This window comes from Periplaneta americana, chromosome 16 (assembly GCF_040183065.1).
Source record: "Periplaneta americana isolate PAMFEO1 chromosome 16, P.americana_PAMFEO1_priV1, whole genome shotgun sequence".
NCBI lineage: Eukaryota > Metazoa > Arthropoda > Insecta > Blattodea > Blattidae > Periplaneta > Periplaneta americana.
In genome coordinates, this window is record NC_091132.1 from 60,189,199 (window position 1) to 60,216,371 (window position 27,173).

At 35.3% G+C, this 27,173-nt stretch overlaps 1 protein-coding gene and 1 non-coding gene across 7 annotated transcripts in view; both read left to right on the forward strand.

Annotated features, from left to right (window-relative positions):
• The window catches only part of garz (Sec7 domain-containing protein garz), a 91,423-nt gene that overhangs the window by 43,373 nt on the left and 20,877 nt on the right, over window positions 1–27,173 (forward strand). For 5 of the 6 annotated variants that reach the window (XM_069849348.1, XM_069849352.1, XM_069849351.1 and 2 more), the window contains exons 23-30: window positions 179–401; window positions 3,401–3,573; window positions 7,731–7,956; window positions 8,253–8,440; window positions 13,941–14,099; window positions 16,310–16,621; window positions 19,315–19,480; window positions 22,102–22,337. In XM_069849348.1, coding sequence (XP_069705449.1) covers window positions 179–401; window positions 3,401–3,573; window positions 7,731–7,956; window positions 8,253–8,440; window positions 13,941–14,099; window positions 16,310–16,621; window positions 19,315–19,480; window positions 22,102–22,337 — 1,683 coding nt within the window. Of the gene's footprint in view, window positions 1–178; window positions 402–3,400; window positions 3,574–7,730; window positions 7,957–8,252; window positions 8,441–13,940; window positions 14,100–16,309; window positions 16,622–19,314; window positions 19,481–22,047; window positions 22,338–27,173 lie in introns of those variants that run through there. The other variant, XM_069849353.1, reaches the window with a different exon arrangement.
• Window positions 5,309–5,415, forward strand: LOC138692323 (U6atac minor spliceosomal RNA). Its single transcript, XR_011330071.1, has one exon. It is a non-coding gene; the product is annotated as a U6atac minor spliceosomal RNA (small nuclear RNA).

Here is a 27,173-nt window from a genome sequence, read left to right on the forward strand (position 1 = left end):
CATGGGTTCCATTCCTGGTACCGAAGCTAATTTTTCGCCTTCTTTAACAAATAATAATCATAACAGAGAATTCTGTAGGACCGAAAAATTAACAATCTTTATTTCGTTTTAAAATTGTAATACAGTAGAACTACTTTTAAGGATATGCTCATATTCTTACATTGCCTGTAATATGTAGGTTCTGCAATCTCTTCGGATGCTGCTTCTTCTGAAATCTGCAACATTGTTTCGAGTGTCTCGCCAGATTGCGTATGGTTTGTTTGAGCTACTTAAAACCAGTGCAGCCAACATCCATTCAGACACAGATTGGTCCATCATTTTCACACTGTTGGAATGCGTTGGTGCTGGAGCACATCCACCCAGAGTTGTTGGAGATAGCAGTAAAGAAACAAGTGATCAAGGTTTGTTACATGCTTATTATCCATTTTGTTTTTATTCATATGCATTAAAATCAGTGGCAGTTCTAGGGAGTGTTATTGGTTAAATGCTGCATCCATTGCTGGAAAAGAAGAGTAAATTACGTGAACAGTCTTCCTGTATGAAAATCAGTGGCAGTTCTAGGGAATGTAATTAGTTAAACGCTATATCATTGTTGAAAAAGAAGAGTAAATTTCGTGAACAGTCTTCGTGCCCAACTGCTTGCTCTGAAGGCCTCTTTAGTGGCTTTAAGTGCTGCCTAGATTTGAATCCTAGTCAGGTCTTAATGAAATTTGTAATGGACAAAGACGATGCAGATGATATTTCTTAGAATATTCCCATTTCTGTCATTCCAACAACACCATCCACCTTCCCTTAATTTCGTCTGTCATCTGCAATAGTTATAAATACAGTAGAGCGTTGATTATCCAAATATTGATCAACCGAAACATCGGTTAACGGAAAGCATTCCAGCAGTAAATTCAAATTTACGTGCGCGCCATGTAGAAGTTTCGCTAGCACTGTTTGCGAGATTTAGCAGCAAAAAAAAAAAATGAGTCTCAGCTCTGAAGCAAAAAAAAAAAGTTGGACTTTTTTTTCCTACTTTAATGATCATTTTGAACTTGTCAAACTAGGCTAGTTAGTTCTCTGTGTTATTTGTAAGACGTGTGAGACAAAATATATATACTGTATGTACAGTTTTGTCTTTAATGTCAGTGTTTCTTTGTTTCATACTGCTCCTGTGACACCGGTAAATTTGTTTTCTTAAATGATCAGTTATCCCCAGTTGTTTCGGATAATCGATGCTCTACTGTAGGTGGGGTGAAGTCTTGGGGAAGTACGGATTCCAATACCGATATAGGAAGGGCTTGAGTCCCTGGACCATGACAATTATCAGATACTCGTCTGGGGATAGGACCCGACTCTGTCAGGGCCAGAGCAGGATGGTTTAAGTGTGAGCATTGGTTTCAAGAATACCACCCAGATCACCAGTAGGCTTTGACAATCATCACAAAATAAATACAGGGCACACAATGGGTCATATAAGCCTAAGTGTAAGGCTCCATCCTGGATCTGGCCTTCAAAAGGCTCTGTGGCCATCAGTCACACGAGGCCTGACTTAAGCTTGCTTGTGTGTGTACTTAACAGGGATCAAATGGAAGGAGTAGCTTGTATTTACAGCTCGGTAATATGACATTGTTTAGTTGTCACAGAAGTGTGCGCAGTTAGTTAATTGCTGTTCTGTTAACACATTGAATGTCAAAATTTAATACTGTATATAAACTTCAAATTGCCGAAATTGATAGGTGGCGAAAATGTAACCTGGAAGTGCATAGAAATAACAAATGGCTTTATGGCTGTAATGCATGTGTGCTTATTAGAGGAAACAGTTCCTGGTGTGAGGATAGTGTTATGGATCTTATGCATCTTAGTGAAAAAATTAAATAGCACGAAAAATCAAAGCAACACATGAGTAATGAGCTCATCTATGTTTAGAAAAATAAACATACCACTATTAAGCAAATCAAGATTTCAGGTATAACTCCCTGTAAAGTTGATTTGAATAATTTCGAGGGAAAAATTGTTCCGGGTTCGATGCCCGGCCCCAGAACAATTTTTCCCTCGAAATTATTCAGATCAACTTTACAGGGAGTTATACCTGAAATCTTGATTTGCATAATACACGTCACTGTTCGTTAACAGAAAACCACAATTTAAGTCACACGGAGTTAGTGTGCACTCGAAGTTGGTTGCTTGACGGTTGTCAGCCCACTTTGAGGTCTGTGGATATAGAGGAAAAATTGGATCGGTGTCGGGTTGAGTTCCCGGGTAGCTCAGTGGTAGAGCGTTGGTACGTTAAACCAAAGGTCCCGGGTTCGATGCCCTGCCCCGGAACAATTTTTCCCTCGAAATTATTCATACCACTATTAAGTTCGCACTATCAGCAGTCAGTTGTGCAATATAACAAACAAGTTAGGTCCACTGCTTTGGAGTAATGGTCAGTGTGCCTGACTGAGAACAGCAGGTCCAGAATCGAACCTTGATTGGGACAGGTTGCCAGATCGGGGTTTTCTCTGGGTTTTCCATCAACCCATTAAGAGCAAATGCTGGGTAACTTTTGGCGCCGGAACCTGGGTTCATTACGCCGTCATTGTCACTTTTATCTTCATCCTGCCTACTTTCATACTCATGTCATCCTATCATATGGATCGAACAGAATCTCGCTTAATGGGTGTCCCAACCTCAGAATAGGATTCTTCATTTTAATTGGCAGAAAGTAGACAGACACAAATCGCCACACACTAGTATGCATGACATTAGCAAAATAAATAAATAAACAAGTTAGTAAAAGCATATGTATGTTAAATTTAATTATAAACTGTATTTACTTTTGTGATAAACTTGAGTTGTCATTAAGGGGAAACAATAAATTTGAATATTCTGAAAATAAGAGTATCTTTCGTGAGTTAAACAAATATTATTATTATTATTATTATTATTATTATTATTATTATCATCATTATTATTATTATTATTATTATTATTATTATTATTATTATTATTATTATTATTATTTGTGCTGAACTGTAATTGTCCACTGGCTGTTGTACAGCACATTAAATATAAGTAAATAAATAAATTATTATTATTATTATTATTATTATTATTATTATTATTATTATTATTATTATTATTATTATTATTATTATTATTATTATTATTGCTGCTGCTTCTGTTGTTACTACCATTCAAGTTGTCACTGGCTACCACTGATGAAAAAGTCCTTCTTCTGGAGACTTAAATAAATAAATTTCTTTCTGAGATATAAATTCCAAAATTTCAGATTACAAATTTGTTAAAAAGAACCTATAAATGTGGTAAATCATTTAAGAGTAAATGAGCAACAAGCTACATACAAAACAATGTATAGATCAAGATTGATTTTCTAGCTTCTGTAACTCTTTTTTTAACTGATTTATAGCTGCAAAATCAGATGGAGATGTTCCCCATGAGGAAGACAGCGGTTTGGGTAATGAGCGTGGATATACTTCAGACTCAGAACTTAGTAGGGCAACTTCTAGACAGCACAGTAGCCTCACATCAAGACCAACTAGCCCAGAACTATCGCCTAATAGTGGTGGAGGATGGATATTGGTGAGTACTTGTGCATTGTACACACTGCATAAAGTTGTGACATATTCTGTTAACAGCTGTATCACAAGGGTAATGATATCAGAACAATTAATCTTCCCATCAAACTATGTGAGATACGTTTTATATTTGAGAACATATTTCAAATGAGATGTAGTGATCCTCCTCCCCCACGTAATTATATTCTCATAAAATTTCAGTATTTTTTCAATAGATTCCATTCTTTTTTATCAGTTATCCGAATACCCTGTCCCCAATTGTTTTGGATAATCGATGCTTGAGTCCCTGGACTATGGCATAGGGGATAGGACCCGACTCTGTCATGGTCAGAGTTTGGTTTTTACCTTACTTTTCTAGTCATTTTGCATTATCCAAGACGCACCACGTGGAGTTAATCAGATTGGGCCCCCTCCTCGTAAATGCACAAAGAAGTTGGAGCTGACATATCAATATTCAACAAATTCTCCCATTTTATACCAGTGGAGAAAAACAGGGCAGCCTCTGATACAGAAGTAAAAGCAATTCAAGTGGTGCTTCTGAATCATATTAGAATATTACTACAATATCAAAAAGTAATATTACTTGTACACTCCACAGAGCCATTCAAATCGTCACATCTAATATAACCCCTAAAAACAATACAAAAATAGAGTGCAGAATAAAAAAAATGAGTTTGTAGCCTCTACATGCAGCAGAAGTGGAACTACTGAAGTTGTAAATGTGTAGTAATCTTCTTAAATGCTCACGAGTGTAATGAGAGACGATGTTAAATTTAACGATTTATACTCAGTACTCTTCAGAATTGGACCAGCCTCATGGGCTAGTGATCAGATCTTCTGACTACAGTTCATAAGGTCCCGGGTTCGATTCCCGGTTAGAACACAGAAATTTTTTCTTAAAGGGGAATGTTCCTGTGTTCGTCCATGGTCTGGAAATTAGGTTAGGCTTAGGTTTAAGACCTCTCCTGGCACTTCCTAATCATCTTATCATATCATCAGGACAGCATAATTCCGCGTTCCAGGTGCCTCAACCTCAGGAGTGGGTTACAAATAAGCCATTGCCAGGAGAGACCAGAGATGTCGAATGACAACCTGGTGGCATTGGAGAGGGGAAAAAAAACTCTTAAGAATTGAACATGAAACTATAAGTTACAAATTTTTCGAAAGTCTGCAGATTCACTCACGTCATTGTCATCAGACTTTGCTCCATTTCGAAATCCATGCTGGTAGTTTGCCTATACAATTATTATAAATAAATAATGCCAGTAATGGTAATTATATATTAATATAATAATAATTTATAGGATTGTATAAACTTTGTGTACTTTCCAGCATGCTTTTCTGCTGTAGTTGCCTTTACTTTGAGTGCTGCAGGGGTGAGGGAGGTTACAGATCTTGGAAAGAAACAAAGGGAGTGCGCATTATTGTATTTGGTTATATAAAACGCACCCTAATTTTAAGGCCTATTTTGAGAGAAAAAAAACAGGCATCATATATACGGACAAATACCGTAAATGCGCCATTTTATGCTCTGAATTATGGTCCTAGTGAAATTTCTAAAATCTGTAAATATATCGCTCTTGTTTAGTGGAGAAAAATGTATACAGTACGGGAAAAATTAAATTAAATTCTAATTTTTACTTACAAATTTTTTATAGTAATGTTATATTTATCTCCTGCGGTCGGCACTGTGTGCTGTTTTGTAAGTATATATACAGCAGCGTGGAAGTTACGTATTCGTGTTGTACGAAAGGAGAGACGGTTAGCACTCCCCTAGACAAGGATGGAATACACATATAAATTGGTTAAGGCACTGCTGCCTGTCAGCACTTAACCACATTTTTTTTTTTTTTAATTGTATATATGCGCATGATGAATGGAATGTTTTATTTAGTTGCAAGACTTAGTTCTTCTTTCAGAGTAATAGACTTATTAGGATTGATTTTCATATAGAATTATAGCATAGAAGAGCTTGTATTTATATATACATACTCAAATCAATGAATTACCACATTCACATTGGGCCATCCCCCCCGACCCCAAGTCGTCTTCGTACATAGACTCATGAAGATGATAACACACCTGACGGAGAAAGTTACAGTGAATGAGTTTAATAAGATTAATTTCTCCCTATATCACAGTCTTCTTCAAGCTAACAACAAATTCGCATGTTTCATTAGGCTATTTTAAAACTGTAATAAACATAGTGTATGTGTTCAAATCCCCATTATTCCTTATTTTATTATTATTTTATTTTTTCTGTCTCTGTCTCCGTGATAGGAATTTACTTGAAAATTAATACAGTGGAATACTAATGTTAAAATAATATATGAAATATACTTTAAGGAGACATTTAGGCTCTGCTTTGTAAATGTCCTTTTACATATTGTGATAAAAACTTATATCTGAATACTTACTGGATTTAGATTAAATATTTTTACTAAAAGGCCAGTTTACATGGGGCAAATAGAGAGGAAAGGCAAGTGAACAAGTACCCTATTCAAAGTGACTAGCTTTGTGTGGACATTAACTTGACCAAATTTTGAAGCAAGGCATATGATAATAACTAAATTGGCAAGTAATCAGGCGAGGCAAGTGAATAAAAACTATATTAAATGACCACTGATAGTTTCATGTAAAATTGGTCTTTTTTTAGAGGGGTGGTTGCTTAATAGGAGGAAATGCTTCTTCTTTTTTTTTTTTTTACATTTTTTTTTTTTACAGAAATGTGTTAAACTACTGTACGTATATGAAATAAAATAACTTGAATTGTATTGCTGATTAATATTATAATAAGTTATGTACAGAATTTTTACAATTTTATCCTTTAACTCATTACTTCCACTTTAGAAAATCATAAATGGAACTCATCATTTCATTACATATAATTATATTCGCACAATCTTTCAGTGGCATGGAATTTCACTCGATTATAATATTTTCCTTCGATTTTAAAACTGAATAAAAGTAATCTGAATTTTGACCCACATTTCACCCCCCCCCCCCAGATAAATCACTTTCTCTTTTACTAATCACTTTATCTTGAACCTCCAGCGATAATACACTCCTCTTTTTACTGAGCATGTTTTTTACTTGTAACAGCTTTATACTGAAACTGTTAAACAAGGGAGCAACTACTGTATACTTAATCCATATTTAAATTTTAAACGAGCAAATTTATCCATGATCTGTGAAGCTCAAATGACCGAAACAGACAAAATTATGTATTATTTATGAACTATGTTGATGTTCTTAAATACTATCTTAGACTTAATTAAAATAATTTAAAATAATTTTGAAATTTCCCACCCCCCCCCCTTGAAAAGGAACAAAATCATTTCAACTACAGTCAACTGAAACCCTGTCAGCTTCCATGCATACTATTACACTGATTACTTTACGTGGACCTTCCCCATCCTTTACCACAGGCTCAATTGACTATAGTGGTTGGAACGCAAACCTGCAATCTCAGATATAATATGTTGGCCAGATATACCTTGTGTGTCTCTTAAATCACTCAGCTAACGAACCCAACACGATTTTACCCGATTATGCAGGTATACGAACCCCTGGTTGAGTTGGAAATTTGCATGCAATAGTGGTATAAGTCCTCCAGCATTTAAAGATTAACATGAAATTAGCCCTAGTCATATTTTCTTTTCGTAACTTTTTACATGAAATAATTTATAAGTGAAATGGCATATACACTGTATCTCCAAAGATGTCTGTCAAAGAAAGTAATTATTCTTTACTTGCAGTCGAATACTCTTTCAGACAAAGAAATTTAGGCTTTTAATATATCTGCACGAAGTATTTTGTAAAATTACCTTTAATGTATGAAAATAAAAAAGGAACTCAATTTATAACATTTCTATTTCAATATTCCTACACGTAAATCGATTTGTAAATACATGAGAAAACATAAGATTAGTGAAATAGTTGATCTGACGAACCAGAGGTGACCACATTTTAATTTTTATCCAAAGACCTTGAAGTAAACAATTTTTTTATTTTCGGATTGATTAATTACAAAGCTTAAAGAATGTGTGCGAACATGTGAACATTGAAAACAAATTCAGTGAATATCTACTGTTATTATCTTGTTCTTCGAAACAAGATTAAATATCTGTTTCATTTATTTTATTTTGTTGTATTTTTCAGGTTGGTCGTGAAGGTGAAATCCAGCCATTAACAATCCGTCCTTTGCCAGTTAATCAATTCAGCATAGTGCATGAAAGGGAGCTTCTGCCACATGACCCATATGCACTGGTGAAATGTTGTGAAAGTCTTGCTTTCCTCGTAAGGGATGTTGCTCACATCACACCATACAATTTCGAGAACTGTGTCCACTGTGTTCGAACATTTGTAGAAGCTAGTCTCAATGGAAGTAAGTATCTTGTTTTACTTCGGTCACTTACAGTCTAGAAATGAATCTCTGTTTCAAAATAAAAGCATTTTATCCTGTTTGACAGCTTTGAATTCATTAAAATTTTTTCTGTATGTCTGTAATTATATATCTCTAATCAGAATAGTTAAATGGAAGTTACATTTTAGATAACTAGATAATGCTAAACTCTGGCATCTTTATCTGTGTTAAAATAATGCATGCTAAATGTAGTTTCATATCTAAAGACAGATTCAAAGTAAATTAAATTAGAAGTATAAATAATATTATATTTTCAGATGACAAACGAAGCATAAAGAAAAGTCCAGGATCCCATAGAGAAGCAAAGACACGCAAGAAAACTTCCAGCAAAAGAAAGGATGAGAATAACAGGGCACGAAGTCCCCAAAATGCATCAAACCCTTACGATGCCGACGAAAGTGATTCAGAGGAGCTCCCCAGTGGATACCATCAAGTTTCCATACAGGTATTAATATTAATTGAATCTTAAAATTCATTATTGATAGTTTTTAATTTGTTCTTCAGGCAAGCGGTTCATTTTTCTGGACTGGCAGATAAAGAACTGAAAGCAGATGCAGTTTTAACAATAAATTTTCGTAATAAGCTAATTATACAGTAACGTAGGCTAGGTATTATAGTATGACAGATTACTGAAATGAATAAATATTAAAAAATTGTTGCTTTATTTTATACTGTCCCAAAATTTAGTGCTAATTGAGAACTATTCGGTTGTGTAGTGAACCTTTAAATAATGAATAATTTCATGGTGACAGTAAAAATAGGAATGGAATTTCTCTTAATGGATTTTCATTAAAGGAGCAGTCCGCGATAAAATTCGAAATTTGTATTATATTATAGGATGTTTACCTAAGTAATCCTTAGATTAACGGCGTTTGTCTCATCTCTCTACGCCTTTTAGTTTGTGAAATATTAAAGGTCTTACTGCAAGCTCTGACGTCATAACCACTGATCGCTTCATAAGACTGCATTGTAGTTCCGTTTGACATATAGTGTAGACCGAGTAAATACAAATTCATGTTACAGTCAGTTATTATTAACTCACTTAGGACCTATCACATGCATATACTGTAATAATAATAGTAATAATAATAATAATAATAATAATAATAATAATAACTTACCCAAACTCTATCCCACTTTAAATCCCGTGTACAATGCATTCTGTCCCATTGTGTGATTAGAACGACTTGGGTCTGGTAAGGGTTCAAACTGAAAAGGTTTAATATTTTGATCAATTATAACCTAAGTCAACGTCTTCACTGAGCAAGTGAATGTATGCGAGACATGAAATATTCGTTATGAAGAGACTACAGATACGTGTTTATCTCACGTCAGCAATAAATTAGTACAAGGTTTATATTATTCTATTGCACCATAGTTGTTGAATCACACTGTTTAGGCACCGGGGCTATGTTTGAGAGAACTCTAAAACATGTGCATCATCGAATTGCAGTAGTGGATAACCGCGAGCTACTTCCAACACATTTCTCTGTATATCTTCTCTCCACGCGTTTTCCTTCCTGCTGTATGTTTTCCATCCATCGTTTAGTGGCTTTAGGGTACTGGAGTCTGGAGCCAGTTACAGCTCTTTTCACGTTGTAATTATGGCCCACTATCGCAATCACAGTTCTTGTTACTGTTCCATCATATGGAAAGTGTTTTCTCTTAGGAATGTAAACCAATCTCTCGTTATGATATGATTCAAGTTTGCTGGTGTGACAAAACTGATTAGTCTGCTTTAAGTCTTTTAAAGGGCAGGGTTGCATACAACATTTTTCAGAGCATTGTAATCCATGGGTCCAGGTTCGATCCATTCCCTCTCGCAATTGTATGGGTGAATGTGTGCACATTTTTTATATGTCTCTGTTCGTGTATATTACAAACATGATTTAATACAGAAATGAATCTGTCTTCTAAGTCGTCAGAATCACCTTCACATATAGCACATAACCACCATGAGTGATTTATGATGCTGTCTTTCCACATTTGTATTTTCTCATATGTTTTTTGCGGCGGCTTTAAGGTTTTTAGATAAGCTTTTTGCAATGTGCCAAATGTCAAATTGATGGTCCTCATGAATTTCCTAATTCCTCTATTGCGGTCCGACAAAGAGAGGGTAATGTTCATTTTTTCTTTTAGGCGATCTAGAACTTTTTCGCATGCTGCTTTTTCAAAATTGCCTACAATTAGGCCTTTTGCAGAACTATGAAGTCAATAAGATTATCTGAATCGAGGTCCATTACACTGTAAGTCACATATTTTGCACTGTAACCAGGTGAGTCAAATTGGTCATCACCGCGATTCACACGTTTTTATCTTTTAGGGAATTGATAAGTTGTTCATGAATGTGAAAATAACTACACCTACTGTTGGTTCTACGAATTTTGAAATTATTTTATAAAATGTTGTCTTGCCAATGAAATATAGTTGTAAAGTTTTTTAAAAATATTCAAACAATTTGTACCTTATACCTGACGAATTAGAATTTGAAGTTTCTTTTTCAATTCGAAAAGATCTGTCTAAGTCAGTTTATGGCTCACTCACATCTGATTCACCACACACATTTCTTAGCGTCTCGCACCCTATCTCACACTGCACAGCTTTGTTTATATTAGGTTTCTGTGAATTTTCAGCCTCCTCGAGAACTACACATACGTCAATATTTTTAGCTATAGGTGCATCACTGCAACTTGCTGTTACTTCTTCGATGATCTTTTTTCATTTATAAGCAGAAGAGCGCTTAGTATTAGAACTATCTTGGGGAGATTCTCCTTTCAAAATTAAGGACAGCAGTTTTCTTCATTTTCATAGAAGTTCTATTGTCTTTCATTAAACGTCTTTTTAATAAACACGATTCTTCGAAATTAATTTCATGGAAATGATTAGAACACACAACAGCAGTTTTTGATGGTGTAAAATCTTTTCTGTTGATTTTCTTCGCCCATGTTTTAAATATTTGCGGTGACTTTTCTTTGCTCGGAAATACATGAAATGATACCCCTTCTCCATGTTCTGCTTTTGTTCTTCCCTCTGAACACGAAAAATCACACCACCACGGCATTTTACACTGTGTTACGATACAATTTTTTCTGTTTAGTCTACTGTAGTTCAGAGTCGTTCATATAAAAGAAAATAGCCCTACATAAAACCACAACGTTGGTATGTGCTGTTTTATGATTAAATGAAAAGCAAAATATAACTTCACTCAATCACAACAAAGTCCGAAATTCTGTTCACGTGTATTACGGCGCAAGAAGATTATTTAATACAAAGCGCTGCACTCGGGATGTTCTCGGCCTACTACGCAATCACACCAGTTCAGTGGCTGTGATGTCATAAGTATTTGTGCGGAGTCATCCTCGCATTGACATGCGGTAAATTACATTCTACTTAGAATGAAAAACGTGTTTGATTAAAGCCAACTTAATTTTGTCGCGGACTGCTCCTTTAACATTAGAACAGAAAACTGATGATTCATTAAATCTTAGTAATTGTCTTTATTATAAATGTTGTTGTTGTTTTCTAATTCCAGGCGTTTGACAATAAAGTCATTTGACCTCTTGCACTCCAATATTTTTCAAAGATATTATCATGACCAGCCACTGAAGCACAGATTTTGAGGTGTTCCGAATCCATTTCTTGGTTGGAGTTGCACAATGGACAGTTAGGGGACTGATATATAAATGTTGATAGTGTCTTTCGAAGGAAGGGTGTATGAATCCTCTTAATTTCAAATGTTGATGCACTTTTTTGGAAGTGAGTGTGTGTGAGTCCATTGGACTTACAGTAAAACCTTGTGTTAATGAATGATTTCAAAAGTTCCAGCAGAACTACCGTAAAAACAGTGAAATTGATTCCTGGTTGTAAGGAACCCAGCTTTAAGGAAAATCCCACTTTTAAGGAATGCATTTGAATATATTTGTGAATACAAAATCTGTTTTAGTAAAATTCCAATCCTGTTCCAAACATTTGTGATCAGTTTCTGTATAAGATATGGTGGTGCCAGTGGCAATTCGTCATTATTGATATCTCGATTAATAATAAGCCAAGCTGAGGCCAAGTAAATTTAATTACAGTACGAATATGTTATTGTGACTGTTTCAAATAGGCTTAACATATTGTATATTTCCGAAAGTATTGAAATACTGAAACAATTGTCTTTAGAGACAATTAATATTAGGTACCCTCCACAAAACTGGCTTCATTTATACACCGACGGATCCATGATCTCCAGAGAACAAGGTGCCGGTGCAGGTGTTACATGCTGTCTCTTCTCACTTTATAGATCACTTGGATATGGAACAACAAGTTTTGATGGTGAAATCATTGCAATAAGTGAATGTCTCAGGAATCTTCTATGCCACATCAATAAATTTAGGAATGCAGTTATATTGTCAGACTCCAAAGCAGCTATTCTATCAATCGTCTCTAAACACACACCTTCATCTCAAACAGCAGAAATAACTAAAATACTCTCTCAATTAATATCACTCAATAAAAGAATTGTATTCCAATGGATACCATCCCATTGTGGAATCCTGGGAAACGAGAATGCGGATGCTTCAGCAAAGAAGGGCAGCACTGCTACTTACAGACCTGTTACTAAATCTACGTATTACTCTGTGAAGAGATTTATTAAATCTACATACTTAGACTTCAACAAACAAAATTTGATAACACAATCCCAAGGGAAAAAAATGGAACTCTCTGCATCAAAATCCACAGTTAATTCCCGATTTACCACGAAAATCGTCTGTAGCTGCATTTAGATTGGCAACAGGCCATGATTGTTTGGCTAAACACCTGCACAGAATTGGAATATATCAGTCCCCTAACTGCCCATTGTGCAACTCAAACCAAGAAATGGATTCGGAACACCTCAAAATCTGTGCTTCATTGGCTGATCATGATAATATCTTTGAAAAATATTTGAGTGCAAGAGGTCAAATGACTTTATTGTCAAACGCCTGACATTAGAAAACAACAACAACATATTTCCGAAAGTTTATTGTTAATGTGTGTTTACTAATAGTAAATGTAATGACTGAGTTTTAAGAACCTGTTAATATCAGTCAATCTTCTTAATGTATCCAGCTGTTTGCTGACAACATAAGGTCCACTATATTCCACTGTAGTCTTTTCAGTTCTTATTTTACATGAGAAATGAGGGCTATTTTGATTGGTGTTCATTGTAGATCCTGTTGCTAGTAGCCAGAGTTGGGGTGTAGTCAATATATACTGCAGGGCTATGTCTTCTGCATCTGGTACTGATGATTTTAATTTACATCTTTTGTGGTTTATGGATGGACAGTATAGAAGAATGTGTTTCAGATCTTCGTCATGATTTTTACACCACAAACAAATAGGAGTATCAGAAAGGTGAAATCGGTGTAGGTACACTTGTGTGACAATGTGACCTGTTCTGACTCTTGTTAAAAAAAGTTTGAACATGTCTGGACAAGTTTTTGTACATTTCCAGGTCATTTTGGTTTCTTTTGTATGGACTGTAAAATTTGTCCTTTGTCAGAAGAGAGCCAATTGATGATCTATAGGTTTGTAAAATGAGAGAACTTGTTAATATAATGTAGTTAAATGGCTTAAGGGTGTTTCAGTTTCTGCTCTCATCCCTTTCTTGCTAATATTAAGGGAAAACCCCCTAAAAAAACCTGTATTTTAGAAAAAAAAATTAGTCATACAGACATTAGTTAGAAAGGGATTTTTGTAAATGAATGGATAAGTGCGTGTTCTCCATATGTATAATTTGTTACTCTAAAATTTCAGTGTTTTTATTCAACATTTGTACTTATTGTATGTAGCTAAGTATGTATGTCACTGAACTTTTCAAGACATCACTTACAATAAAAGTAGCCTGTATTTAGGCTGGAACTACATAAACAGCAGATATTTATATTTTTAAGTGCATACATTGTTACACGTTGTTCCAGCTGCTGGATTTGATGCATACACTTCATACTCGCACAGCACAGATTTTCCGGTGGTGGGCTGAAGAAAATGGAGAAACAGATTTTACATCATTGTGGGCCCAAGGCTGGTGTCCATTGCTTCAGGGTATTGCAAGACTGTGCTGTGACTCTAGGCGACAAGTTAGTACTGTATTGGAATCAGATATGCCAGAAGTTTGCTATTTAACCTTTGATTAGAGTCCTTGAAAAGAAAACAAATTTATTTATTATTAGTACCGTAAAGTGGGGTGACTTTGAACAGTAATTTAGCGCCTTTCTAAATTAAATGCTGTACCCAATTGCAAAAAAAACTGTTTAAGTTGTCAATAAATTAGTTCAGTTTTTTCGCAATTGGGTACAGCATTTAATTTAGAAAGGTGCTACATTACTGTTCAAAGTCACCTCGGCATTCAAAGTCACCCCACTTTACGGTAGTATTTATTTATTTAACCTGGTAGAGATAAGGCCATCAGACCTTCTCTGCCCCTCTACCAGGAGATTCCAACTATAATATGAAGAATAAAATTACAATTAGTATTAAATTTACAATTACAATTACAAATAAAATCACAATTAGTATTAAATTTGCAATTACAATTACAATAAAAATCAAAGTGCGAAAAGATTACCTGACTTATGAAAGCTAGATAATTTATCATAGAAAAACAAAGAATATTTTATACTTACTGAATTACAAATTAAACCTATAATAACAAAGATTAAATACTTAAAAGGTCAACATACAACAGTGGTCATAAGTAAGATTAAAAATAATGGAGATAATTATTACAGTTGTCTGAACACTATTTATTAACACCAGGTTAAATAAATAAATAGTGTTCAGACAACTGTAATAATTATCTCCATTATTTTTAATCTAGAATAACAAAATTGTATAGTGATGAAATTACTGGTTATTGAAATATTTTGTGATAGATTAAGGAAACTATTTACAAGAAATCAATTACTGGCCAAGTGCCTAGTAAGTTTGCGTTTGAATTCAACTTTATTTCGACAGTCCCTGATTCTAGCAGGTAGCGAATTCCAGAGTCTTGGCTACTAGCCAAAAAAAAAAAAATTATTTTATGTGTGAGATGGGTATACAGAGTGTTAGGATAGTCGCAGTGAAGTCAGTTTAGCAAGTGAGACAGCTAAATATGAAGGAGTAGTTGGTAGCACTGCCTAACTGGAAGTCCCATCTGGTTTGATCCTAGCCTTTACCCCCTCTTTCTTAATCTTGTCTCCATAACCATACGACAACTAATAGTAACAGTATTCTTCAGGAAATATGAATGACCCATTCTTCAACTAGTGATAACAACATCCTTAAGAGGGTGTAAATGATCACTTCTTTCCAACCGGCATTTGCCTTTGTGACTGAGGGAAACCATGCAAAACCCCAGTTAGATTTGTCAGCCATGGGGTTTGAACCCAGGATCTCCTGAATGCGAGTCTCAAATGTTACCATCTGTCAACTCGCTCATTCGACCACTTCTTGTCTGGGTGATTCACTACGACTTTTCTAACACAGTATACATTAAAGGGAATGCCTCTCACTGAATTGGCCCACTAGGATAGCAGCCAGTATAGAATAGTATGTATATACTACATATTGTCTCTTGTAACGAGTTTGTAAAATGCATGAGTGCAAAAATAAGTAATGCTCATTTCTCTAAATCACTTACGAAAGTAGTGCTATCTCTGATTTCTGTTAGCAATATTACAGGGAAAAGAAACACTACTGTCATATGCGTGAGTTTAAAAGCTAAATTATTACAAGCATCGCACTGTGTACCAGTTATGAATCTGGAAATAGTATATTACGATGCAAGGTGTTTTTTACAAAATCGAGGGAAAGTTTGAAAAACGAGCAGAGCGAGTTTTTAAATTTCCGAGATTTTGTAATGCACTTCACAAATTTGTATTTTACAACATTTTTTGCACGATAATATTTTTAAAATTGCAAATACAATATACTGTATTTTGCATTGAAAATTTAGAGCAATATTATTCCAAAGCCTTTGCAAAACTATACTGTAATGGTAACTAAGTAACAATAAGTGTACTGTAATGGATCTATTTCAGTATAGTTTTATATTATGAAGAATGGTTTCCCTAGCAACAGGTTCTTGTGTGGGAATTGTAACTTTCAAGACTTAACAACAGTAGCTGTAAATACAACAAAAAACACGATCGTACAGTAACTGTTATTACAACATTGTCCCACAATACTTACAATCTATTCTTAACTTCGAACTCTCTATGAGAATTGCAATATTTTTTTTATAAAATTCTATCTTTTAATTGCTTGTTAATTCCATTTTCACATCACATAATCTTGTTTTGTTCAGGTGCGAATGAGTGCCATAACGTATCTGCAGAGAGCACTGTTGGTACATGACCTCCAAACACTGACAGCCCCTGAATGGGAGTCTTGTTTCAACAAGGTTTTGTTTCCGCTGTTGGCCAAACTGCTAGAGCCAGTCAGCCCGCAGGATCCTGCTGGAATGGAAGAGACACGGATGAGGGCTGCTACTGTTCTGTCCAAAGTGTTTTTGCATCATCTCACTCCACTGCTGTCCCTGCCTACATTCACAGCCCTCTGGCTCACTATTCTTGACTTCATGGACAAGTATATGCATGTGGACAAAAGTGATCTCCTTGTAAGTTTAATGTATAAATATCTGTTGGATAAGTTTTTAGAAAAAAGTTCAAATTTTGATTGAAATTTGACACATTTCTGGACAAACATTCTATTTACAAATAGAATGTTATTAATAGCGAATATGTGAAGAATAAAAGAAACAGGAATCAAGTGTATATCTTTTCAAAAGTAAGAGGCAATTTCAATTGCACGTATCTATGTTATTTTTATACTTTCTTAGTAGTAGTACTTAGAGCTAGTAGGCTCTGAGGATGGTGCGTGAAGCACTGAAACAGCTGTTAAGCCACACAAATCTTACATAATTAACACGAGTAAGTCCACTAGTTAATCAATTAATTACTTATGGCTTTTAAGGTACCTGGAGGTTCATGGCCGCCCTCACATAAGCCCACAATCGGTCCCTATCCTGTGCAAATTAATCCAGTCTCTATCATCATATCCCACCTCCTTCAAATTCATTTTAATATTATCCTCCCATCTACGTCTCGGCTCCCCAAAGATCTTTTTCCCTCTGGCCTCCCAACTAATACTCTCTATGTATTTTTGGATTTGCCCGTATGTGCTACATGTCTTGCCCATCTCAAATGTTTGGATTTAATGTTCCTAATTATGTCAGGTAAAAAATACAATGTGTGCAGTTCTGCATTGTGTAACTTTCTCCATTCTCCTGTAACTTCATCCCTCTTAGCCCCAAATATTTTCTTAAGAACCTTAATCTCTGTTTCCCTCTCAAAGTAAGAGTCCAAATTTCACATTGTTGTTTTTATACAGTTTTAAAAATACTGACACTTTCTTATTACTAGAGCTGAAAAAAAAAGTATTGGTTATAGGTTACACTGCATCGTACATAGAGCTGTGTTTACAAAATGCCTGTGTGCATGTGCGACTAGTTACTGTAGCGGCTGCTTGTACAGTCCACTCCATATGAATGAACTCATAATAGAATTTACATTTACAGGATTACTTATGTTTCAAATTAATTAACTCGGAACAAGTTTTCATCTTGTGCAATTTCGACTCATGATGTTACCTACTGCCCGTGCCTCACTTCCTGAGCTGTTTCTTTGCGGGGCGAGACGCAGAGGGACAGGGTAGGAGGAGCTGCGTACTGCATGTGCCTAATACCCTACGTTCAACACATCGGCCTTTTCAGGATTCCTTTCGTCAGCTATGGAGCAAGATCAGCCATTGACAAGCGAATGTATAGGCTGTCCCCTCACGAAACAGATTATGTCCCCATCAATTCCTGTAACTAAACACTAATACCAGTTGTAGACTACAGTCTCTACAAGACATTATCGACCTAATCGCGATTACGGTTATCACGTGTACACATCCGTAAACTCTTTCCTCAATGGCAGTGTTTCTCAAACTTTTTCCACCGCGAAACCCCTTTTAATCTAAAGTGTAACTGCGGAATCCCTGTAATATTTTATTAGTGTTTAAATTAACAGACAAGTGAAAGCTAGTATCTCAATAATTCTGTTCAGTGGGACGAATGTATTTGCTTTTTAAGCCTGCAATCTGGTTTTATGGCGGAAAGTTGTAGTCTCATTTCTATTGTACTTCTGCATTTTGTCTTTTCGATATTTTGTTTTAGTGAACAGATGCGCAGAGAATCCAGTGATGAAAGTGATAAATATTATGGGTATTTTCCGTTTTAGATGTTCATTAAACATATTGTTATTACGCATATTCTTGGATTATTATTATTATTATTATTATTATTATTATTATTATTATTATTATTATTATTATTATCGGTGGTTTCATGTTATTATTGATTCATATTTCCGTAACATTTATATATATTTCTATAATATCCACTAAGTATAAAATAGCCACCGGAGCAGTCCAGTCGGCTAAGGCGTTTGCCTATCGATCCAGAGTTGCACTTGGGCGCGGGTCTGATTCCCGCTTGGGCTGATTACCTAGTTGGGTTTTTCCCCGAGGTTTTCCCCAACCGTAAGGCGAATGTCAGGTAATCTTTGGCGAATCCCCGACTTCATCTCGCCAAATACCATTTCGCTATCATCAATCCCATCGATGCAAAATAACCTAGTAGTTGATACAATGTCGTTAAATAACCAAGTAAAATCATATACGGCTCACAGAACCCCAGAACATACTTTGAGAAATGCTGCTCTATGGTAATTCAGCAGTTGTCCAAACTGAACGAAGAGTGGCCTAGTGTGTACTTACATTTTAGGAAATTGCCATCAGAGATAATAGCGATAGTGGTAACCACGATTAGAGTATCCATTATTATAACCAGTAAAGATCCCTGCGATGGCGTAGGATAATGTTTTCAGCACATGTAATATGCTGCTGTGCCGCCACGTTGCACCTCCCGTAACGTTCCGAGCAGACCTAAGAGGCGTGGTTATAAGCACTAGGGAACTCTCGGTTCAGGACGTGAGACACGGGCAGTAGCATCATTTTCATGTAGCACAGCATTTGCTCGTACAGTTGCACCACTGACATTTCGTGTGCTACCTTGTGCAATTTTTTAATACATATCCCAAAATTTGTAGTTCATTTTTTCTGTATTTTGGTGTTTAACTTTTTTTTTTTTTTAATGTTTGTAATTACTACTACCACATGACGTTATTTTATTTTTTAATTCAAAATAATTTATTTTTGCTCATAACTTCTTGCACTTGTAACCCTATTATATAACTTACTTTACAGTATGAAGCAATACCTGAGTCACTGAAGAATATGTTGTTAGTAATGGACTCAGCCAGGGTGTTCTCCAGTCCTGAAGGTTATTCCCAACTTTGGACAATCACCTGGGATCGTATCAATGCATTCCTGCCAACTCTAAAAGAAGAACTTTTCAAATCGCATCCTGCAGGTAACACAACTTGCAATTTTATGTAGCTTTCGAATCTGTAACTATGCTTTCAATTTTTTTTTAAACCTTGCACTAGCAGTAACCTATGCAGAAACAACTTAGTAGACTCAAGAATCTTCAAAATAAAATAATACTTCATTGGATACCTAGCTGTTGCAAATGGCATCTTTATCCAGTGCCTTTGCTCTCATTGATCAGTCATATATGTATTGATTAAACAGTGATGTCTACAGTATAATAATCATGAAGAAGATCTGAAACAATTTTATTTTACATATTGTCATTGTGCCTCCAAAATTCACTATGTGTTTTTAAGAAGATTTTGCAAGACAAAGAAAAAAAGCATTGCCAGTTTTAATTCCTTCGATTTTCAAATCTGCTTTGGGAACAATTTCATCATTCTTCCTGTAATTATTGAAATTATACCGAAAATAGCTTTCAAAATCAATGGAATTAAAGTACCAAAGCTTTTTTCTTTGTCCTGCAAAATCTTTTCAAACATACACAGTGAATTTTGGAGGCACAGCGATGATATACTGCGTATCAATAAATATAAAACAAGCAAATTAAAGTCGTCAATATCTGTCACACAAGACTCAGCTCTGCAACACATACCATATTTAAATTCAGGCTACAGGCTGCTACAGTTCTATTTTGTCAGCATTCTGCTGGCTTCAGTAAAAGAATTGATTATTTTCACTCATCAAACTGATCCATTTAAATGCTATAGTGCTACAAATTTATTATTAATGTTCACCGATATTTTCTTCAGTGTTATTAAGATTTTTTACTTGTGCACTTAAGTTCTGATAGCAAAATATGAATTGTTAATTAAATTTAGTTATATGGCTTTTATCCGTGGTCATTTAAGAAGACTACATTAATAATAAATAGAATAAGGAAAACATTTGACAGGTCTAAATTTGAATCACAATTTTGCTGATACTGCTGGTAGGTTAATATCGAATACCAGTTGGATATAATTTATGCTCATTTTTTCCGTTAATAAAGGCCATAGATTAATTCTGTCATAGTTTACCGTACTTTTTCGAATACCCCATGCACTTTTTTTCCAAAATATACTTACTTACTTAAACTTACTTTACGTACTTACTTCTTTTAGAGAACCAGGAGGTTCATTGCCGCCATCACATAAACCCACCATTGGTCCCTATCCTGAGCAAGATTAATTGAGTCTCTATCATCATATTCCACCTCCTTAAAATCCATTTTAATATTATTCTCCCATCTACGTCTCAGTCTCCCCAAATGTCATTTTCCCTCCGACCTCCCAACTAACACTCTAGATGCATTTCTGGATTCACCTATACATACTACACGCTCTATCCATATCAAACATCTGGATTTAATGTTCCTAATTGTCAGGTGAAGAAAACAATGCATGCAGTTCTGCGTTGTGTAACTTTCTTCATTCTCTTGTAATTTCATCCCTCTTAGCCCCAAATATTTTTCTAAGCACCTTATTCTCAAACACCCTTAACCTCTGATTATCTCTCAAAGTGAGAGTCCAAGTTTCACAATGATATAGAACAACCGTAATATAACTGTTTTATGAATTCAACTTTCAGTTTTTTTAAAGTAGACTGGATGACAAAAACTTCTCAATTGAATGGCATTTCCCATATTTAGTCTGTGTTTAATTTCCTCCTGAGTGTCATTTATATTTGTTACTGTTGTGCCAAGATATTTGAATCTTTCAACCTCTTTAAAGGATAAATTTTCAGTGTTTATATTTCTATTTCGTACTGTGTTTTGGCCACGAGACATAATCATATACTTTGTCTTTTCGGGATTTACTTCTAAACCTATCTCTTTACTCGCTTCAAGTAAAATTCCTGTGTTTTTCCTAATAGTTTTATACAGCCACTATGTTTTTTTTCCGAAATATACAAGTAAAAAATAAAGTTGCATGGCTTATCCGAAATGACATTGGCAACATTGCCCGATTTTCTTCCCACACTTGGTAGCACATGCCATTGTCTTCTGACACGGGTATTTCAATTCTTCACGCAGTTAAATGGCGTTTGGATTAGCAGTACATGTATCAGAATCAAGTTCAAATGTGATAAGTGTATAGTCTGTGCGTATTATATTTTCAATTCTGAAAATGAGTAACTTACCACTAAAAATATGAGATTGCAATCCTTTACTTGCAGCAAAAAACTTAAAATTATCGAAGATGAGGAGGAATATGGAAATCAAGATGTCTCCTATTAATGTTGGAGGATAACGTGTAAACAGCTGATTAAGACATGTGTGCTTTGCATGGCCCTAGGGTGGGTTTGAAATAAAATTTATTTACTTATTTATTTATTTATTTATTTATTTATTTATTTATTTACTTACTTAACTTATTTATTTAACTGTATTTGTGTTTGTTTTTAATTTGTCGTGAATACATATTTTGCTGATAGTTTTAGTTCTATTCTCACCCCTCCCTCCCCCCTCCGCTTTAAAAAGTTGCGTGTGTGGCTTATTCGAGAAAGTACGGTATTTGTTTAGGTAATCGTTCAAGAAGCAATATAAAGATTCCTTTCTTGATGTAGTTTTCTACAGATCTTTTGAAGAACTGTGACTCAATAATTCTCATCCCTTCACAGTTGAAGCTCAAGCAAGGCTTGGAATGAAAACAGAAGAAAGTGGTGTTGTAAAAAACTGCAATACGAGTCTAGAATCACAGGCATCAGTGCCACCCGCCACTTCTCCAACACTACCAGAGTCTGCTCCTGTCAGTGAGCCTGTAATAAGCCGAGCCACAAGCATCATTCTGCAGCCTCCAGCAGTGGCTCCCACACGCAATGTGTCTACCCCAATCTTCACACATCTTGGGCAGCAGGTAAGTTGTAAAGTGTTAAAACTAACATTCTTGTGAACTATCATTATTCCCTTTGTAGTACCCCTAATTTTTATACAGTTACTGGTTACCACAATCTATAATCCTCTTTTAGTTTATAATATTCACTCTTTCCTAAACTCATGGGGCACATAATGTCTGAGGGGACGACGAGGATGCGATCATTTGCATTGCATTATGACCACCATTTTGTGTTTACTACTGCTGAACTTATCGATGAAAGCTATCCTTAACTGCCCATTCCATTCCATTCTCTTTTCGTTTCACGTTTCCACACCTTGGTGTTTGAAGTAAAATGAGAGAGAATACCTGCATTTTTTTCTCTTTCTGCCTGTTTTACTCTGCCTCTCTTCTCTTCTCTCTTCTCCTGCTGCTCTCCTTTTCTTATTATCTCACTCTCCCACCTTTGCTTTCAACTTCTGGCATTTGTTTACTAAAGAGATACATATGAGATGACTAGAGACTGGATTTTAAAGGGAATTCCTTTTTTTATACATCTTGATTACACAACTATTAACACTATATCACTTCGGAATATGTATTATATGTCTTTCTTGTGTTAAATTCTGTCGTACCTGGTTAACATGTTTCGACCTGTTATGGGTCTTCTTCAGAACTGGTTGTTGCTGTCTTGGCGCCTTACAAAACACATCCACATATGCAGAACGCATCACAAATGCTAACCACACCTACAGAGACATCAACACAGACGTGGAAATTCTACACATCCAACCAAAAAGCCAGAAACTAAACACACTAGAACAATACGAAATATACAGACACACGAAAACACATCAAATTCTCAACATACAACTCAATTTCAGAACACACACACACTCTTTGACTCCACATTACACTACACAAACACACCCCCACAGAAACAAAACAAAAGGCGCCAAGACCAGCAACAACCAGTTCTGAAGAAGACCCATAACAGATCGAAACATGTTAACCAGGTACAATAGAATTTAACATGAGAAAGACATATAATACATATTCCTTTTTCAATTTCAACACGAAACCTGAAATAAGTAATTACGATGTTCAAAACTATCTTCCACTGACCAAATTATGTGGTTTTGACTTCCTATTTTTCCCTTTTTTAGTCCATATTCCCTTTTTTTCCCCTTTTTAAAAACATCTCTTATTTTGGTCCTTTTTTGACAGAATATCTCAAACATTTAGATAATTTTCCTATATTTTTTCCGATAGGCCTATAACTTCCTGAGCAAGCAAAAATAAATATCGTTCTTCTTCTGATTCTAGACATTGAAAAACTAATAAAGTGTGCTGATTTAGAGTTTGGGATAAAAAGAAAATTTTCACCTCTGGTTTTAGTTGATGTTGAGTGGTCATTTTCTGTGTATAAAGACATTCTGCATTCAAAGAGGCAGAATCATATTGAGACATATTGAAATGTTGAATGTGATCAAATACAACACTTTCCTTATGTTGTGAAGCGATAAATATAAGCTTGTGTATGGTATGTGTATCCATGAATGTGCTGAAGTGTGTTTTCAATTTAAATAGCACCCTTTTGAGGGAGTAATATAGTCCCTTTTGAAGTCCTTTTTTTGACTATAACAAATACAACACTTTCCTTATGTTGTGAAGAGATAAATGTAAGATTGTGTGTGCCGTGTATATCCATGAATGTGCTGAAGTGTGTTTTGGGGAGTAATATAGTCCTTATTAAAGTCTTTTTTTTTTTTTTTGCTATAACTTCCCCCCCCCCTTTTTTTTTTTTGCCCTTTTTTGATGAAACATTTTCCCTTTAAAATCCGATCTCTAGAGATGACTATTGTATTCATGAAACAAGAAGACATATGGAGACCTGTAGCTGATGGTAATGTGGTTATGTTGTCCGGTTAAAGTAATGGCGCACTCTTGCTGGTTTATCTTATTCACTAGCTCATCTCTTAACCACGGTTTTTCGTGTCACAAACCAAAGTGAAACTATTTCCAGCGTCATTTTCAGAAACTGTGGCTTCCTCCTGATGCATCCCAGAGCTTCCTGTTGAATTTCAGTGAAGGAAGATTTTATTTTCATTACCCACATATCCATATTTATGTCTTTTAACTTCTGAGACAGATGATTCATATCTCTTCTTACAGCACAATCCTTGTTCCTTTCTGTACATTCCAACAACTTCTGTCTCCTTCATTTCCCTTTCAGCATGAGCCAATTATTTCACCATCAAAGACCAAACTTTTTCCTATGACCATATATTTCTTCTCTTCACTGTGACCACAGAATGAGTTTTCACAACATGCTTCAAACTACAAATCACTTCCTATGGTTAATAGAAATTTTTTTGTATAGTCATCTCATCATCGGCTCTGCACCCCAATATGGACCATAGCCTCCTCCAGCAAATTCCGCCATCTTTTCCTGGGCTACTATTTTTCAATTCTTGCAGCTCAGCTTCCTCAAGTCGTTTCCTCCTCCATTTATTTGTAACATACAATACTTAACTTTAAACACTAAATTTTCTTCCAGTTAATGTGGCTTAATTTAAGCAGTATTAATAAATTATAAATGTATAATACTCTCAGAATTTTCTACAACAATAATACATCCAAAACCTTGCATTTGAATATTTCAAAAGATAACACACATTAAATGCCAAGTCACTTAATTCCCCTAAGTATGCTTATTGTACGTATTTAACTTAACTTTACTTACTTTGTTTTGCTTAATTGCTTGACTATTTACTTATTCGTTTCTTCTTTCATTCCTTTTTATTTTCTTGTCTACTTGTTGTTTATCCATTTGCATATTTATTATCAGTTATTTGTTGTTGATGAATGCTGACTAGTCACCTGCTGGCCTCACGTCGGCAGAGGTGAACGATCATGCAACCAGTGCGGGAATAATGTGTAGTCAGCATGATGATTCCTCTCAGTCGTTTTTCGAAACTGGATTTCGCTACCTAGCTTAGTTCCCAAATTCATTACGAAGCTGGGTGGACATCATCCCATACACTAGTCAAAATTTCATTAGAAAATATCTTGAATCAACGCGAAAAATGCAGTATTCCACAAAAAATATTAAATTCCCTATGAAAGGAACCACAATAGAACATTACTGTCTTTCAGGACGTGCAATACAATCTTTTGAAATTCAAGTCTAGTATACTGGCATATGCATTTCAGTAAGTTTTTATGCTTTAAAGATATTAACAGAAATTCTGATACAAATTTTACAATAATATTTCAAAATGTGATGTACTTTGTCGTACTTTTCATTCAAAGATTTAAAATTAATCCTTGATCTACCACGAAAATCACTGCAACCGTGTTCAGATTGATTAGTGATCAGAACCTCCTTTGGATTGGCTTATTAACTTTCCCTAAATGCGTGTTATGTACAAAGGAAGAGAATATGGACGTGGAACAAATTGCAAATCTCTTGAAACTTTGGTGAATCTTACGTGCAAATAGTGAGAAGGAAGATAACTTTATTGTTAAATCCTGAGCATTAGATACATGCACACTTTATCATAGGAAAATGTTCTATTATAATTGAATATAACTGAGTATATAGTCCTGAACTGAAGGTGATAATGCCAGTGAAATGAGTCCAGGATCCAGCGCCAAAAGTTACCCAGCATTTAGGGGTTGAGAAAGAACCTTAGAAAAAACCTCAGGCAGTAACTTGTCCCACTTAGGATTTGAGCCCGGGCCAGCTTGTTTCATACTCAGACATGCTAACCATTATCCCAGAGCGGTGGACGAAATCCTTTCTTCACTGTATTGTGATTCTCTTCCAGTCAACAGTAATATAGTTCAAAATTTCTTGGTTGCAAGATAGTGAATTGCAGTGGCGAAGCCAGTATTTAAAGAGTGGGTAGGCAGAAAGCCTTACTTTAAATTTTTTTGTACAGTAGTTCCAAACGGCGAGTTTTCTTGGTGGCAAAATTGTCAACGACACGATCCTTGAACAACTGGTCACTCATCAGTTCTTTCACTAGCTTTTTCTCAATGGCAATGGTATTAAGACAGCTGAGTCTTTCATTGATCAAAATTACTTAAGTATGTTTTTATTCTTTTCAAAGTACTCATACTCCTTTCAGAAGAGACTGTGGTCACTAGTAAACTCACACTTAATTCTAACAACAAAAATGGTCTTGAGTAACTTTTGGGCCGACTAAATCAAAAGGAGCATTTCCCACTAAAGCAGTGTTGCCAACAGTGTTTGTGATAAAGTCCTTAAACAGCAGTAAAAATTCACTATAAATATGCTATCAGTAGAGAAAATTTTTATTCCTGTTGCTAAGAGGGCTTTAAAATCTCGCTAAATTAACAAAAAAAATAATACAATACAAAACTTTTATCTATGTTGCCGCTGAAAATTAGTTAAAAATAGCTAGATCTAGCTACTATGAATTGGCAACACTATGACTGCAAGCGAGAGAAAGTTTGAATATTCTTTATTGGTCACTGTGGTTATGAGACATGCCTCCTTGAGACGTGGAGGAGGTTGCTAGAAATTCAAACAACCTCATGCTATTTTCCGTTCCCTCCAATCCCTGCCGTAAAGCCAAAGCCTGTTGAAGTGGCAGAAGAGGCAAGCAAGAAATTGTCTCACTCGCAGATGCCCATCACCCTGGCCGAGCACAACAGACAGATTTTGTCGTTGACATGTGCCACTATCTAGCGGCCGATGAGTGAAGAATCCTGTATAAACTGCTGATTTTCTCAATCACAACAATTATTAAGGTCGACAAATTTATGTTAGTAGGCTTATTTATAATTCTTTATCTTGAGATTTTTTCTGGGTAGGCATTGCCTCAATTGCCTCCACATAGCTTTGCC